Genomic DNA, 15173 nt, shown 5'->3' on the forward strand with positions numbered 1-15173 from the left:
ACTGGGCCCAGAGCTCTACCTTTGAGCTAACAAGGCAAGCTTTCTCTCTTTTTTAGTCACTGGGATAAAGTGTAATGTAAGAAAAAGTATTGGAAGAACTCCGTTTCACATATTTAGGTTTGAGGACGACTAACCTCAACTTTGCCAAGAAGTGAAAGAATAAACAATTCCTATTATTAACAAGGTTTCTTCAGTTGAGAAATTTGGGACTTTTAATCTGTAAAACCAGTTTCGAAGGAAGGAAAAAAATCCTTCTTCAGCCTTGTGAGAGGTTCGAACTCTCGACCCCTGGTTTACGAGACCAGTGCTCTTCCACTGAGCTAACAAGGCAAGCTACCCGTTGATTTGTCACTGGGATAAAATGTAATGTAAGAAAAAGTATTGAAGGAACTCCGTTTCACATATTTAGGTTTGAGGACGACTAACCTCAACTTTGCCAAGAAGTGAAAGAATAAACAATCCCTATTTATTAACAAGGTTTCTTCAGTTGAGAAATTTGGGACTTTTAATCTGTAAAACCAGTTTCGAAGGAAGGAAAAAATCCTACTTCAGCCTTGTGAGAGGTTCGAACTCTCGACCCCTGGTTTACGAGACCAGTGCTCTCCCACTGAGCTAACAAGGCACGAGGACTCATATATCAAATTTAAGTCATTTAAACATTTTAATTGCTAGGTGCTCTTATAGAAACATAAAATATTTTGCCATTTGGGGTTGTACTGGTTTTAAAATAGTCCGTGGAAATTGCAAGAAAGAGACCACTGCTTCGCCACGTAGTCAATAAGGAGAGCTGTGATCCGGTATTCTCGGCATTAATTAGGGAGTTTAAGAAACGACGACGGCTACGGCATTGATAACGCCAAAAAGTAGTAGCCCTAACCCTTATCATACACACTCAGGTGTAAGAACGACTGACAATGCAGACTTAACACTCCCCATTGGGGATTTTCAGTGCCAATGACAGGCAATCAGACCGACCAGAACATTCAACAACAACTGTTAAGAATCCCAACTGGCCGGAGGCAAGTTAGTTGGCTATTTACAAGTGCAGCTAAGAAGTTGAACCATAGACCTTTTTGCAGATACGGTGGCCATTTTGATTTCTATTGTTTAAAATAGCTATTATGGGATGCCCAGGAGGCAAATACATATTTTAATTTGCCCCCTGAGCATCCCATAATGTCTTTCGATACAATAGAAATCAAAATGGCCGCCGTATCTGCAAAAAGGTCTATGGACTACCACTGAGGAACAAATTCAACCAGTGAACGTGTCTTGAACCCGAGATCTCCCGATCTCAAGGAAAAAGCCCTAACCACCGGGCCACACTGCTGAATCCACCGCAAATCGCACCCCAAAAACGACAGGATAAAAATCGCTTGTCTAAATGACAATTGATGGTTGGTATCTGAAGTCACGGCAGCCATGCTGGTATACAGAACAATGCAGTAAAACGTCTTTTGGGAATTTGACTCTATTATTATGCAAAACTTGTGGGGCCATTTTCCATTGTTTTGTACGCCAACATGGCCTTCTCATCAGGTGGATGCAAACCAAGAATTGATGCTAGAAATTTGAGATCTTGAAATTGCAAAAACTGGTCTAAACGGGAGTAAAAACTTTAGACTTGACCGAGCCTTCTGGGAGATTCGAACTCCCGACCCGTGCTTTACAAGATCAGCGCTCCAGCTCTGTGCTAACAAACAACAACGAATCTTAAAAATAAACCCTTAATAATTAAATTTGTTAAGTGCTCTCCAGGAAAGCAGAAAATATTTCCTGTTCACGCTGTAATGTTTTTTAAAAAGATGGAAATTGAAAGAAGTCGACAGATTCAGTCTTTCCCTAGTATTATGTCTTCGATAGAACTTTGAAGTTCAGTAGGGTGGGGTCGAAGCTGTTTTATGGCGTGGAATTCAATGAATAATACTTAATATGCAGAAAAAAGTTTAATAAACTGGCTTTGTTGGAAATTTACAGGAAACTTAAACAAACTGTTTAAAATTCAACGGCGGGTTTAATGAGAAAAATTGTATGCTTAATATAGCATATAACAATGGGTATATACAGAAACCCATAAGGGTTGAAACGTGTAACGGCCCCTTGTGTGCTGGGAAACAAGCTTCTGAATATTCAATTTGCTAAGTACCATATTTGGAACAACAAGAGAGAAACATTTAACCAATCAGTTTGCAAGAACACCGTTACGCAATACCACCAATGTTCTCGCGCGAAATTGACTGGAGCGAGGGGTTTCCAAATATGGTACTTAGCACTGAATATTCGGAAGCTGTGAGCGCGCGTTACGCGTTTCAACCCTTATGGGTTTCTGGTATATACCAATATAACTTTAACATTTTTGTTTTATTTTTAATTTGACTTTTTTCATATTTTTGGACAATTAAACTGCTAAATTAATTCTTTTCTTTTCGTCCCTGAGAACAAAAGTTGTCTGCGCTTGAAAATTCCTTCTTGAGAGTCTTCGTTGCCATGTAAACTTTGGCAACGTACGCTCGGATAAATTTAACATCTATTCTTGAAAGCAACCTTTCCGAGAGGATAGCAAAATTTATCCTTCTTAAGGAAGTTGGATTCATTTGAAGTCTTTTTTCCTAATCAGCACCACAGTGACTTGGAGAAGAAGTTGGTACACGCCGAGATAATTGTTTTACTTAACTTGCATTTTTTTTAGCAATTTATTTTCATATGCATGAAGAAGGATACAATGCGAACTTTAAAAGTTAGGAAATTGAGGCGAATCATTGACGCTGTTTTCACTGTCTTCTCCGTTTTCGGATTGTTAATCATCTACCTTCAGCTGAAAAAAAAGTATTTGAGCGTAGCTAATAAAAGCGATTTGAAGACCGCGGAGGATTTCCAAACAAGCCCACCTGGGCTTCATTATGCCGATGATAACGTTGTGAATGGCAAATTAGCCGTGCAAGTTTGGCGTGATATTTGTGGCGGTAAGTTATCAAACTTAGTAAACTCGCCGTTGTTTCCGCGATTTTCAGAAGAATCCTATTTTATTTCCGAAACAAGAGCGAAACTTGATCAAAACAACTTCGGCCAACGCATAGTAGGCTATTTAAAGCCTGAAGAAACAGGTTACTACAAGTTTGTCCTGTATTCTGACGATGGTTCGGAGTTTTGGATCGGCACCAATGGAAGCCTGGGAAATTTGAGGCTTGCGGCGAGCGTTGCATCTCGGGATAGAATAGGGAGTGCTTCCATCGGAGAAATTCGCTTCGAATCTCAAATAAGCGAGGATTTTCTCTTGGAAAAAGGGAACAGATACCCACTGGAAATAATCCATATTCAAGGTTTGGAAGCTGATTTTGTGGAATTACATTGGATCCGACCTGGGAAGCATTATTTGGAGCTTATTACATCGGAATATATTTCGCATTCGACTAATTTTCGACAAACATCCAAGTTTAACGAGGCAAAGAATGAAGCCAGCCAACCTGTTGCTTTTAAGACGACAAATTTCTATCTTGTAGCATTCCTAACGGAAGGAATAGTAAAGCGCACCCTTCCTATTTGTGACAACGTTCTCCCGATCTCAACTGGACTCAAAACAGCCCATACCATCCCGGATGTCGAGGAAGTTACCGTAGTAACGAACGCAGAGGACGCGAATTGGAGAGAAAGCAAGGAAGCCAAAAAGATTGTTGATCTTTTCATGGAGGGACTCGAGAGAATTTTTCCCAAGTAAGAGTCAATCATATACATATATCATTAGAGAGATTCAGCATCCCGTGTACGTGAAACGCAAACGGCAAAAGTGACCACGTGATCATGATTTTCCCTTCATTTTCTACGTTTGCCGACTGCCGCTTGCCGTAAGGCATTTTTGCTTTTGCCTTATACGTGAAATTCTTTTCTCGTTTTCCTCTACATGAGATCATTCATAACCGAAAAAACAGCTTCATCGAAACTCTCAAAATTTGACCGGTAAGGACTTTCATTTTATATAGCGTCTTTTTTTTTACAAGCAATGTTTAGAAAGACTCCGAATTTTTGTTTTTGCTTTTAGTAACCAAAAACTCGAGTTTCCGTGGTTCACGCGAAGATAAAGTCACAACCTTCTCTCTATTTTACGTGAAGCGTAAAACGGCAAGCCGACGTTTGCCGTTTTACATCAAGCCCCGTTTAAACGGTTTGAACATTTGCTTCAAAATGCGTTCAACACTTTGTTGAACCAATTGTTCGGTGCGTTTGAACGGGTCGTCCAACATTGCTGAAAGCGTCAAAAATGTTGAAAGCTTGTGGAAAGCGTGTTGAATGAAAAGTTTAAATCGGTTTAAGCTTTCATTCAACATCGATTCAACTTTTCCTTTGTTCTCGAGAATTTTGAATGGTGTTGAAGCTGTTTTAACACTCTGTTCAACAGCGGTAGAACTCACGCATGCTCACAGCAGGCCGCAAAAGTCAATATGACGTAGTTTACCTGGACGAGAGAGACTGGTTTTTAGTTCTTAGATCCTCGCAATCAAATTTCGCGAATGTGTTGGCGCAATGTTGGAAAGGTTTGAACAGCCTCTCCACATTTTTTTTTTTGCGTCTAACATTTGCCCAAAATCCGTTCAACGTTTGTTGAACGAATGTTGGTCAAATGTTGAAACCGTATAAACGAGCCTTAAACGTGATGCTTAATCTCTCTATTGTCTCCTATTTCACAATAATTTTTCAAGTTTTTACTCCGGCGAGTGCCGAAAAACTAAAAGTAATTGTTGTCAATGTCACAGTCGCAGGCAAGCAAATAAGCCAATTACGCCGCAGAGGAGATAAATGCAGCCGGGGCTAAACGCGGGAAAACTCGTGGAAACGAGTCTGCTTTGCTCTAGCCGTCGATTCGACGCCACTGTGACACGAGATATCTTGAAATCAGTAGATAATGCATAACAAAATTGATCTTAAGATCATTTTCCAAACCTATTGAAATCAACTCGATTTTCATCTATAATATTTATGTTCGATGAGAATCCTAGTTTACTCCGAAAGCAGTTATTTGATACACTCCAGTGGCCCAGAAACATTTTCTACCTTTTTCTGTTCATTAGAAAATATACCATTACAAGACTTTTTAACCTTGCGCGTTTCCAGCCAATCGATGCTAACGACTCAGGTCTGTATATTTTGGAACTCGAGTTGGCTGGTGATGGACTAGACTATACTGAAAGAGTAATTGAATACGTTTACTTGAAAAACGATAAAGATGAGAAAGCGCCTGGAGAAGTCTCCCAGCTTTGTTATCCGAAGGTCCTGGGTTGGAGCAAAGAAGTTTTCCTTCATTTGATCGTAGCTGTGAATCATGAAGGTCAGCGGTTACATCGATTCCTAGAAAAACTTGAAAGAATTTTCGCGGAAAACCTTGAGGTAGACTTTCGCCTGGTAGTCGTGCATTCTGGGAAATCAGGAATAGATATTGAGAGCATTCTTAAGGAGAGTTTGTTACAGAACTATATTGTTTACGAGTTAGAAGGAGAATTCTCCTGGGCTCGTGCTATTAATCATGGAATTAAATCAATACAAGATCCGACACATGTTGTCCTCACTGCTGAAGTTCACATGGACTTACCAGCCTCTATTTTTGAAGATTGCCGGAAGGTAAGTCATTATGTTCATCGTTGCCGAGCAAAAAGCCAACCTCGTTCCCAAAGATAGGGAAAAGCTCTGGGAACGAGGTTGAGAAAAAGGCTCTTTCTCGGGGTCTAGATATTACCGACAATGAGGGACGTTTTGTGGTCGAGGTTGGCGTTTGGCTCTCCTTGCCGCTGGAAACTAAGAAAGAGGACCAGTTACAAGGCCTTTTGCAGCTGAAGGGGCCAAGCGGCTCATACCTGGAGACGATTGTGAGAATGGCTCTTACTGGCTCTCGATTTGAGGTAATCCTCTACCCTACCTCCGACAGTCAGGTGACCCGTGCATGCATAATTGAAAACCCTTCTGCAACGGTAAGAAGCTTTTCCTTGATCACTGATTCTTTCTTCTAACTTTGTCACTTCTTTGACTTTAGCACTCCATTGCGGGAGAGATGATATATGCGCCTGTCTTGTATGCTCTCGATTGCGGAGCATACCCCGATAATCCAAAGGGATCGTGGGATAGTCATGGATACCAAATGATTGGCATGTATAAGTGGGACTGGGATAGGATTGGAGGTGAGTTAAAATTGACCATTTGCGAGTTCATGTCTGTCTCCTCTTCAAAGCGAAACTAACCGCAACGTTTTTCTCATGAAAATTAGTTTTCATTCATACTTAGAGCGGTTTTCAAATGAGTGTCGTAAAACCAAAACCAAAGTAATTACTTTGGCCAATCAAAAAGGACGGAGACAATCCGTTAAACCAATCAAAACTCAAAGTAATTACACGTAGCCGACACAAAGCGCGGGAAAATGTGCACGCGCGAGCCACGATTTGTTTTGGTTTCACTTCTGATTGGTTGAAAAGGTGGCGCGAGAACTTTGAACCAATCACTGAGTGAACTAATCATAAACCAAAGCAATTTGCTAATTACTTTCGACACTCAATTGAAAACCACTCTAAAGTAGAACTAATTACCATCACAAAAACTTTGCACTTAGACTCGCTTTGAAAAGGAGGCAGGCTTCGAACTGGAAAATGGCCTATTCCTTTGGTTCACTTTCAGTAACAGTCCCTGGTTACTTAAGATGTTTATCATAAAAAGCCTGTTATCATTGAAACCCAACAATGCGACCTTTTATCCCTCTTGTCATTCAGTTCTCTATTTCATTGCTACGAGTATTTTATCGGAAGAACTCCAGCTTTGAAACTTGCGAACTTAACGACTGAGCTTCCCCTGGTGCTAAGGCCCGTTTCAAACGTCGCATTTCACATGTGCCGAATGTGATGCAAATAAGCGTAAACATTAGATTTTTCTCATTTGCGTTAGATTCGGCACATGTGAAATGCGACGTTTAAAACGGGCCTAAACTATATCAAAATGGAAAGCAAGGCATGATAAGGACGATTCTTATGGAAGCAATTTAAGCTGCTACGGATAAGATTTAACTGCTTAAAGTTGCTTCCTTAAAAGCGGTGATGTTTCCTTAGCAAGACCGGCGTTTCATATCCGCACTTCCAGTTTATGACGCTTCATACATTTTCCTAAACTGAAAAGTTATTACAGTTTGTGTTACATCATCTGTAAGTCACCAACAAACTTGGTTCACCATTTAAAGCTGTTGCAGTTATCTTCCGAGTTTTTAAACCTTTTTTCTCCCATTTATCCAATGGTTTTATCGATCAACTGTTAAAATGGGGTTTATTAACATAATCTTAATGTGCACCATCTGGCTGCCCAGCGTGACGTCATATTAAAAAAACCGATGAATTTGCACTCAAACAGTGCAAGGCAAGAATGGATTATGTGAAAGGTCATATGGCAGCTCTTGTAGGGTTCAATATGATTGACTTACCGACCAAACCGAAACAAAGGCTGAAGAACAGGAACAATGATTTGGACTTTAAAAAGTACAGAATCTGCTTCAATGCCAAAACCCTGGTTCCGAGAGCTGCTACAATACTCCGTGGAAGCTACAGTTGATTTCTCTCCGTGTCATTTTGTATAAATTCTACGCTTTTTTTTGTCAGGACTCAATGAACGCACGACGAATCAGCAAGCAGCCTGGGACCTAGTGAGCCGCAGTTGTTCTCTCGGATTGCGCCTGGCACGAGTTAAAGGCAGAAACCTGTTCCGTCTTTTTTATTCTGAGTCACGTGATTCTAATGGACCATCCAAAGTCTAAATAACTCATTAACTTCCACTGTGTGAATTCGTTAAAGGTCTGTGCAATGTTTGCATACAAACAACTTAGAATATTTACAGTTCTATCAAACGTATATATCCTGTACAAATTAAAGCATGATAAAAAGCTTATAAGTAATGAAATTAACAAATTACATCCTCTTCTTGTTAAAACAATTAGTGCGCCAAGAAAGTGTTTTTGTCGTATTTCGATGGAAATATCACCGAAATAGAATATTCTCGAAATAGAACGTCGAGGCGAACAAAGTTGTAATTTTACTTAAGGAAACAAGATAATACAAGTCGGTTAAATTAAACCGAGGCTTCTGAAAACGTTTTTTTATAAAAATGACGTCATTACTTTCGACTGATCAACAATGCATAGTCTCTTTGGAACGGTGGCGGTTAAAAATGATGATTTGACAGGACCTTCTTCCGGTCAGCAGTTGCTGTAAGTGACAACATATTTTGACAACATATGACAACATTGACAACATGATCTCCTGGGTTTGGTGCACCGTGGGCTCAAGAAGGTACTTTTGAGTCATCCCTTTTAGCCAAAACCCTTTGAAACGATGAAAAATTAGCTAGTGTAAAACTCCCCTAATTTTATCTTCAAAAGCCGCCAGGGCCATCATGATACTGAATCCAAGAACAAGTCCCACGTTTTGAAGTAATACGAAGCATCGCCTGTCTTCTGATTTAAGTAATAAAGAAGCAGACATCTCCGGGATCTAAACGAAAAAAAGAGGCACGTGCAGCGAGTCAGGAGAGTACTACGCGACAAACCATGACAAACTTGCTTAAACGAAACTTTAGTGCACAAATGCCCAAAGTTTCATTCTTCTTCTCTTGAATAGTCTTTGATTGAAAGGTAAACCGGAGACCAATTAATTTGTTTGAATTTCCGGAAATAGAGGGGTGGCTTTTACGCATGCGTTATGGTCTTTTTTAGTTTCCGTTTGGATTGCGCAAGCTCAGAATTCACCATTTTGCTCAAGTTTTTCGTTGTACAAAAGTAAAACATAAATTGGATCATCAATCAAGACGGAAGGCGATCAATCGATTGTCAATAAAAAATTATGAAATTAAGTCCGTTCGTCTAAAGAAGCCGTGTTCTTTTGCCCCACTCACCATCTCTGCCAGGGCAAGGAAAAGAAACATGCCAGCGATGACAGCAAATATCCAACCAGAGAGATTAAAACTGGCGCCGAGTACAGCGCCAACGACCACGCCCACATAGGAGATGATATAACAGAGGGAAAGAAGGCAGAGAGCGTTTTTAGCGACGACTCCACAGGACACGAAAATAACAAATGTACCTAAAGAAAAAATAGCATTTGAAGTAAGTGAATGAAGAATATAGAAAAGGAATTGATGAATGTTATCCCCGGCAAACTAATTTTACTAAGGGCGCTTTCTTTTTGTCAAAACTGGCCGGCCAGACCTGTCAGTTTGCAAAGAAAATGCAACAATTTGAAGGAACACTTGTATGATAATCCCTCGCATTCTTCTAAAGGAGTATAGATCATCTTCGAAGTGTATTAATTTGAAGGAGTTGTAGAGTTAGTCCTTCCAAATTTATTTGCGCCTATTTTGACCCTTTTACGAGACGACTAGCAATCCGAGGAAGAACGAACATTTTAGAAGTCCAGTGTACATACCAACTCCGTGCGGAATTTCGTGGATCAGTACTGCAAGTGATGTGCTTAACCCTTCTGCTACAGAGCTGGCGAAAGATGCTCCAATTGCAAGGCCATCACTCACGGTATGTAATACTTTACCAAACACCATCATCCATAGTAGCGCTCTTTTGTTTCTACTCTCAGGTTTCTCATGTATGCTGGCATCACCACGATGTAACAGCTTGAAATCGTCGAAGCTTTCAGAGGGTGAGATGACGGTGCGCGAGTGTGAATGGTCTCCCTGCCAAAAGAAAATGCGGGGGTTTGCGTTTACGAGTTGCTTCTTCAAGTGAAAAGTTACCCAATCTTGTTACCACAGGCCAAAAGTCGTTTGGTCATCCCCGGAAAAATTCCCAAATCTTTAAAGCCTGGTTGTCACTAGCAACGCAGGCACAAGCGCAGGCGCAATCATAAGAAATAAGAGCGCTTAAAGCGGTTTTCAAATGAGTGTCGTAAAACAAAAACCAAAGTAATTACTTTGGCCAATCAAAAAGGACGGAGACAATCCAGTAAACCAATCAAAACTCGAAGTAATTACACGTAGCCGACACAAAGCGCGGGAAAATGTGCACGCGCGAGCCACGATTGGTTTTAGTTTCACTTCTGATTGGTTGAAAAAGTGGCGCGAGAACTTTGAACCAATCACTGAGTGAAGCAAATGCAAAACCAAAGTAATTCGCTAATTACTTTCGACACTCAATTGAAAATTGCTCTAAGCATAAACGCAAGGATCAAAATTTTTCCTTTTCCTTGTGCTTGCGCTTATTCTTGCGTTCGGCTTATGCCGTCTGAAAACGAAACATGGCATAAGCACAAGGAAATGTACTGCCTCTGGCCGTATCGAGCCAATTAAAGCACTCGTTCCAGATTCCCCGTGTCTGAGCATTTGAACAAAATGGCGGAGGCCGTGGTTGATTTTGTTGAAAAGTTATGCTTATGTCGACGTTCGTTTTCACTTTGGCATAAGGCTACTTTTGCTTACGCTTGTGTTTACTTTGCTTACTGGCGTCGCTTGTGAAAACCAGGTTTACGTCTGCGAATTCTGACTTTCCAGCTCTTTTGCGCAGTCTCAGACAATTGAAACAACACCAGGAACCCATGACCCGGAGCCTACAACTCCACTGTATTCGTGTAACGGCGTTTCCACAGACTGATTTATTTTTAGATTGAATTTCCCGCCAATGAGACTCCCACACGAGCCCGATGACCAATTACAAGAAATTAAGCTGACGTCATTGGGTCACCGAACCGGAACTGTCTTTGTTATTTTACCTAATTCGCGGGAAGGGCTAGTCTAAAAATAAACCTACTTGTGAAAACGCCGTTTCACAGACGCTGTATGGAAGTTGCACGCTCCAGATGGGCTCCTGACAACACGGGTTACAAAAATGGACTATCACTGCCATTGCACGAAGTTGAAAACCGGTCCGATGTCGTTACTTTAGGTGCCAATCAAAAAGGGAGACCCTGTAGCTTTCCAGAGGCGATCTGTGACTGGAGAGTAAAACAATACGCAATGCAACAATCCACCTACCCGTGATAACAATAGTAGTTACCTTTATGTCATAGGGACCAATAGGCCATTTTAGAGAATACCATAATACTCTTTGTTTGTCCCCCGAAATTTTGCATAAGCATTGTTTCCAGTTTCTCTTGGGACTCTCATGGTCCCAAGAGAAAACAAAAACAATGCTTAGGCAAAATTTGGGGGAACAAACAAAGAGTATTATTTATGGTGTTTTTTGAAGTGGCCTATGGAAATAGAGGTCTGGAATAGAGCTAGTTCAGGACTCATAACCTGCGGACGAAAGCATAGCCTCAAGCTGTATTCTTGGTTTGCATCCACGTGATGAGAAGGCCATCTTGGTGTACAAAACAGTAGAAAATGGTTCCACAAGTTTTGCATAATAATAGAGTCAAATTCCCAAAAGACATTTTACTGCATTGTTCTGTACACCAACATGGCCGCCGTGACGTCAGACGAAAACCATCAATAGCAAAGTTAACCAAGGCTCACCTCAAAAGAATGGAAGAAAAGATGCAACAGATAGAATAAGTAAATACTGCAAATTATTAGTAACGAGCGCCACAAAACCAAGTGACTTCCCGTGGTCGTGCTTTCATGCGATTGGTGAGATTCAGCTTCAAAAGCCTGTAAAATTCAAAAGACATAAATCAACCAATCAGAGTGGTTGTCAATTGAGTGTCGAAAGTAACTTCACGAATATTTGGGTTTTGTTTTCCTCTTTGAACCAATGATATTGTTGTTTCGCGGCGTTCTCGTTTACGACAGCGTCGTAGATCTTCAAGGACGGTGCCTACTAATTCAAAGGTATTTTTGCACGTTTTACTGAATATGCGGAAAAAGTAGATCTTAAGTGCCATTGAAATCCAAAAAGTAAATTGGGGGTAACCACGCATTTTTTGAAGATAATTAATCAACAATATTTGTAAAGAGCTTTAAAATACAAAGCAATGTGTGGAGTTCTTTTCCAAATTGAAACTCAATTATCTCTGAAAAATGCGTGGTTACACCTAATTTTCTTTTTGGATATCAAGATCAGTTGCTAATTTCTGCTTTCTCCGCATAGTTTTGAACCGCGCTAAAATATTCCTGTATTAATAAGCACCAGCAATAGGAAATCCGAGTATCTCGAGATGCGCAGAACGTATGCACAATAACAATAGTAGGCACCGTCCTTAAAGGCTGGTTTACCCGAACGATGCAAGCATAAGCATTATAAACGCAAGCGTAGGAACAAGAAACCAACATGTAACCCAGGGCGACGCTAGCATAAGAGCAAGCACAAGAAAACAGAGAAGCGGTCACAACTTGTCAGTGGAAGTATATTCTGTTTTCTTGATGCAAGGTGGCGGCGTGTAGCTCCCAGCTTCAAGAACGTCTTGCCGTGGCTGTTCCCCGTTATCCAGTCTTAAAAGCTTACTAAAATTTTAATTAAGCTTTAACGTTAGGTGAAGTTTTCGTCCACGTCTCCGTCATATATCTTAAATTACCTATGTTTGTTCTTGCTGAATTTTCTTTTGTTTCGGTGAACAAACACGACCACTTAACTCGTGAGTGAGTAAGCTCTACAATGACCACTCTTCTCCGTTAAATTGGAAAATAGCAATTGATTTACTCACAGCTGGTATAAGATGAAAGATAGCATCTCCCGCGAGACAGGCAGCTCCAAGCGACATGAGTAGCGAGATCACATGATCTCGATACAACCCAAGCATGGGCCATATTACTGCTGAAGACACCACTGAGGAAAGGAAAATAATAGAGTGCGCTCCGCATGCTTCCAAGATAACTAAAAAGGAAAATTTAAGAATTTTATTTGTAACAGAAAATGAGAAAATTTTATACGTAAGATATAACAGGCCGATACTTGGGTACTAGTTACATTATTTTGTATTGATCACTGATCGAAGGCAATTTTCTGGGAAGTAGTTAAGGGCGGTGCCTACTATTGTTATTGCGCATTCGTTCTGAGCATCTCGAGATACTTAGCAATTATTGAATGAGGCTGAGTAGGATATGAATAATTCGGCAGGCGGAGAAGGGTGTTATCCACCAAAGCCGAAGGCCTCCGAGATCTGCAGAATTCTTCATATTCTACGAAAGCCGAATTCAATAATTGCTTTATTATTCATTCAAAATATTTTCAAACTCTTAAAGGAGAAAATGAGCTTTATTTTTAACAATTTCGCACCCTCCAACAAAAATAACACAATCTCGTCCCCAGCTTTTTTCGGTCAACGGTTCAATAATTTGCATTGGGCTGCACTTTTGACGTCATTTTGACGTCATGGGTTCAATAATCTTGTACAACCCTGTCATTGATTTTACGCAAATTCGGCTTTATCTCAGTTTTCTAAAATCCACGAAAAGAGTATTTGTATATTTTTTCTATCAATAAATCTTTAAGTTGGATCCTTGTGGGTTTACTGTCGTCTGCATTGACTGCTCCAATCTTTCTCCTCGAGTTCAAGGACATATATACACAACTATTCAAACACGAGTTTTAGAGGAGCAACAAATATGCTATAGTATCTTCAAGATACACCATATAGACAAGATCAGTTTATTTCCAGACAGACAGCCAAATTTCTTTTACGACGCATTTCTTCTGGCGGCTGTACAGAGACCGTGCACAGACCGCCAAGCGTGCGTAGAATCCGTGGGATATGAAATGTGACTTCAGCGTTCCTTTAATTGAATGGTCAACGAAGCGTATAGCTTGAGGTCCGGAGAAACATGAATTTTAGAGCTAAAACCGTAATCGGAGACTTCGCTTGGCATAGACGATATATATATGAGATGTTATATTTCCTTAAAGTAAACTAAGAGTTCACTCACCTCTGAGATGAGACATGAGGGGAACGCTGTACACACGCGGCCTAAAGCCGCGTTGTATTTCGCTTTTGCGTTCTTTGGTCACTATTTACTCAGCAACAAGACGAGTCTTTTTCAAAGGAGACATCTCCGCTAGTTTATCTGCAAGACAAAGAACTCGTGCTCTGTTTATAGCCGAGTATGATGGTATTAGTTTTGTAGAAAGTCTCGATGTAACTTTCAAATGTTGATTTAAGCCACCAGTCATGTTAGACAGGTGATTAGATTTTCATTTGAAAGTTGATTTGAAAACAATGGAGGCGCTTACTTTAACCAGGCGTCGGAAGTGAAGCATAAATTCTGCGGCCCAAGCCCTTCAGCGTGGGAAAAAGTTTTGCGCCAGCACGTGACATTTCATCCAATGAAAAAGGAAATTTCCGTGCAACAAGTCGGACCAATCAAATTGACCTCTTTTGAAGGTATTCCTAAATATTCCGATCGGAACAAACCGAGGCAGACCGTTCCATTTGCGTCATGACCGAATATTTCCGAAAATGTTCTGATTACAAAGCGCCCAATAACTGGTTACAAGTGGCTGCTCTGTTGATGATCAGTGAACTAAAGCACATGCGCAATAAACGAGTTACCGTGATAGCAGTGAAATTGTCAATTGGTAAGTCGCTAGAAATTAAGTCTTTAATCAGAATATCAAAACGTTTGGGAGGTCCAAGCCTTGACTAAAATCAATTTTGTTTGTCTTCTGCCAACGAAGAGAAAGATAATGGCTGTTAATAGGCTTTTGATTAATGCGAAGGCGTCTTTCAAAACGTTTGCTTACCTCTTAGAACTGCAAAAACATTCCACTTACGCCTGCATTTTAACAGCCCCGGTATGAAAAGAAGTAAGAAAGCTGGCTCAGAAATATCTCGATTGTTCGCAGCGTTTGCACAACTGTAAAGTGAGAGCAGCCCTCGTCGTTTCGAAATTTGTGAGGTAACCAACAAAAAAAACGCGCGCAAAAGAATCCTTCGTGCATTCGGAATTTTCCGTCATACGTACACATAAACGTCAGAGGCCGTTTCCAATAGAGACCACGTTGCTTCCGTTTTTTCAGTCAATTAACGTGGAGGCTTCGGCACCTTTTTTGGGAAACTAGTATCACTTTTTTCTTACTTTCGTGCTTTGTCAGTAAGTTTAAGCGGAGTGGAGAAACAACAAGATTAATCCAATGGCGTCTACTCCGGGAATCAATTGCGGGACACATTGATGGAACGCAATAATTGCTTTCATCATTGCCCCCAACTCCTCTTCTCACAGAAACAAACTGGTAATAGGTGCCCTACGCTGCGAAGTGTTATTCTAAAAAAAGGTCTCTA

General features: G+C 40.6%; 2 protein-coding genes and 2 non-coding genes across 4 annotated transcripts; 1 reads left to right on the forward strand and 3 right to left on the reverse strand.

Annotated features, from left to right (window-relative positions):
- Positions 1-258: 258 nt before the first annotated feature.
- On the reverse strand, positions 259-330 carry Trnat-cgu (transfer RNA threonine (anticodon CGU)). Its single transcript has one exon. It is a non-coding gene; the product is annotated as a tRNA-Thr (tRNA).
- Positions 331-550: 220 nt separating this feature from the next.
- On the reverse strand, positions 551-622 carry Trnat-cgu (transfer RNA threonine (anticodon CGU)). Its single transcript has one exon. It is a non-coding gene; the product is annotated as a tRNA-Thr (tRNA).
- A 1886-nt stretch (positions 623-2508) lies between these two features.
- LOC138028680 (uncharacterized) lies at positions 2509-8262 on the forward strand. The gene is made up of 4 exons (XM_068876281.1): positions 2509-3711; positions 5064-5610; positions 6020-6164; positions 7620-8262. The coding sequence occupies exons 1-4, from the start codon at positions 2708-2710 to the stop codon at positions 7772-7774; spliced, it is 1851 nt and encodes a 616-aa protein (XP_068732382.1). The 5' UTR covers positions 2509-2707; the 3' UTR covers positions 7775-8262.
- LOC138028684 (zinc transporter ZIP4-like) lies at positions 7717-14645 on the reverse strand. Its single transcript, XM_068876284.1, has 6 exons — positions 13822-14645; positions 12603-12772; positions 11476-11610; positions 9438-9699; positions 8908-9095; positions 7717-8507 (listed from the first exon to the last, which is right to left on the reverse strand). Exons 1-6 carry the CDS (start codon positions 13835-13837, stop codon positions 8361-8363), a joined length of 918 nt encoding a protein of 305 aa, XP_068732385.1. The 5' UTR covers positions 13838-14645; the 3' UTR covers positions 7717-8360.
- Between the last annotated feature and the right edge of the window lie 528 nt (positions 14646-15173).

The sequence above is a fragment of the Montipora capricornis genome, chromosome 13 (assembly GCF_036669925.1).
Source record: "Montipora capricornis isolate CH-2021 chromosome 13, ASM3666992v2, whole genome shotgun sequence".
Lineage (NCBI taxonomy): Eukaryota > Metazoa > Cnidaria > Anthozoa > Scleractinia > Acroporidae > Montipora > Montipora capricornis.

Excerpts from the sequence above, each read along its gene's own strand:
- LOC138028680 (XM_068876281.1), top strand. The coding sequence starts at position 2,708 with ATGAAGAAGGATACAATGCGAACTTTAAAAGTTAGGAAATTGAGGCGA. Across the intron at positions 5,611-6,019 it reads TTTTTGAAGATTGCCGGAAG|CACTCCATTGCGGGAGAGAT; the intron begins GTAAGTCATTAT and ends CTTTGACTTTAG. Across the intron at positions 6,165-7,619 it reads GGACTGGGATAGGATTGGAG|GACTCAATGAACGCACGACG; the intron begins GTGAGTTAAAAT and ends TTTTTTTGTCAG.
- LOC138028684 (XM_068876284.1), bottom strand. Across the intron at positions 9,700-11,475 it reads TTTTCTTCCATTCTTTTGAG|GGAGACCATTCACACTCGCG; the intron begins GTGAGCCTTGGT and ends TTCTTTTGGCAG. Across the intron at positions 8,508-8,907 it reads TCCTTGCCCTGGCAGAGATG|ATCCCGGAGATGTCTGCTTC; the intron begins GTGAGTGGGGCA and ends TTTTTCGTTTAG.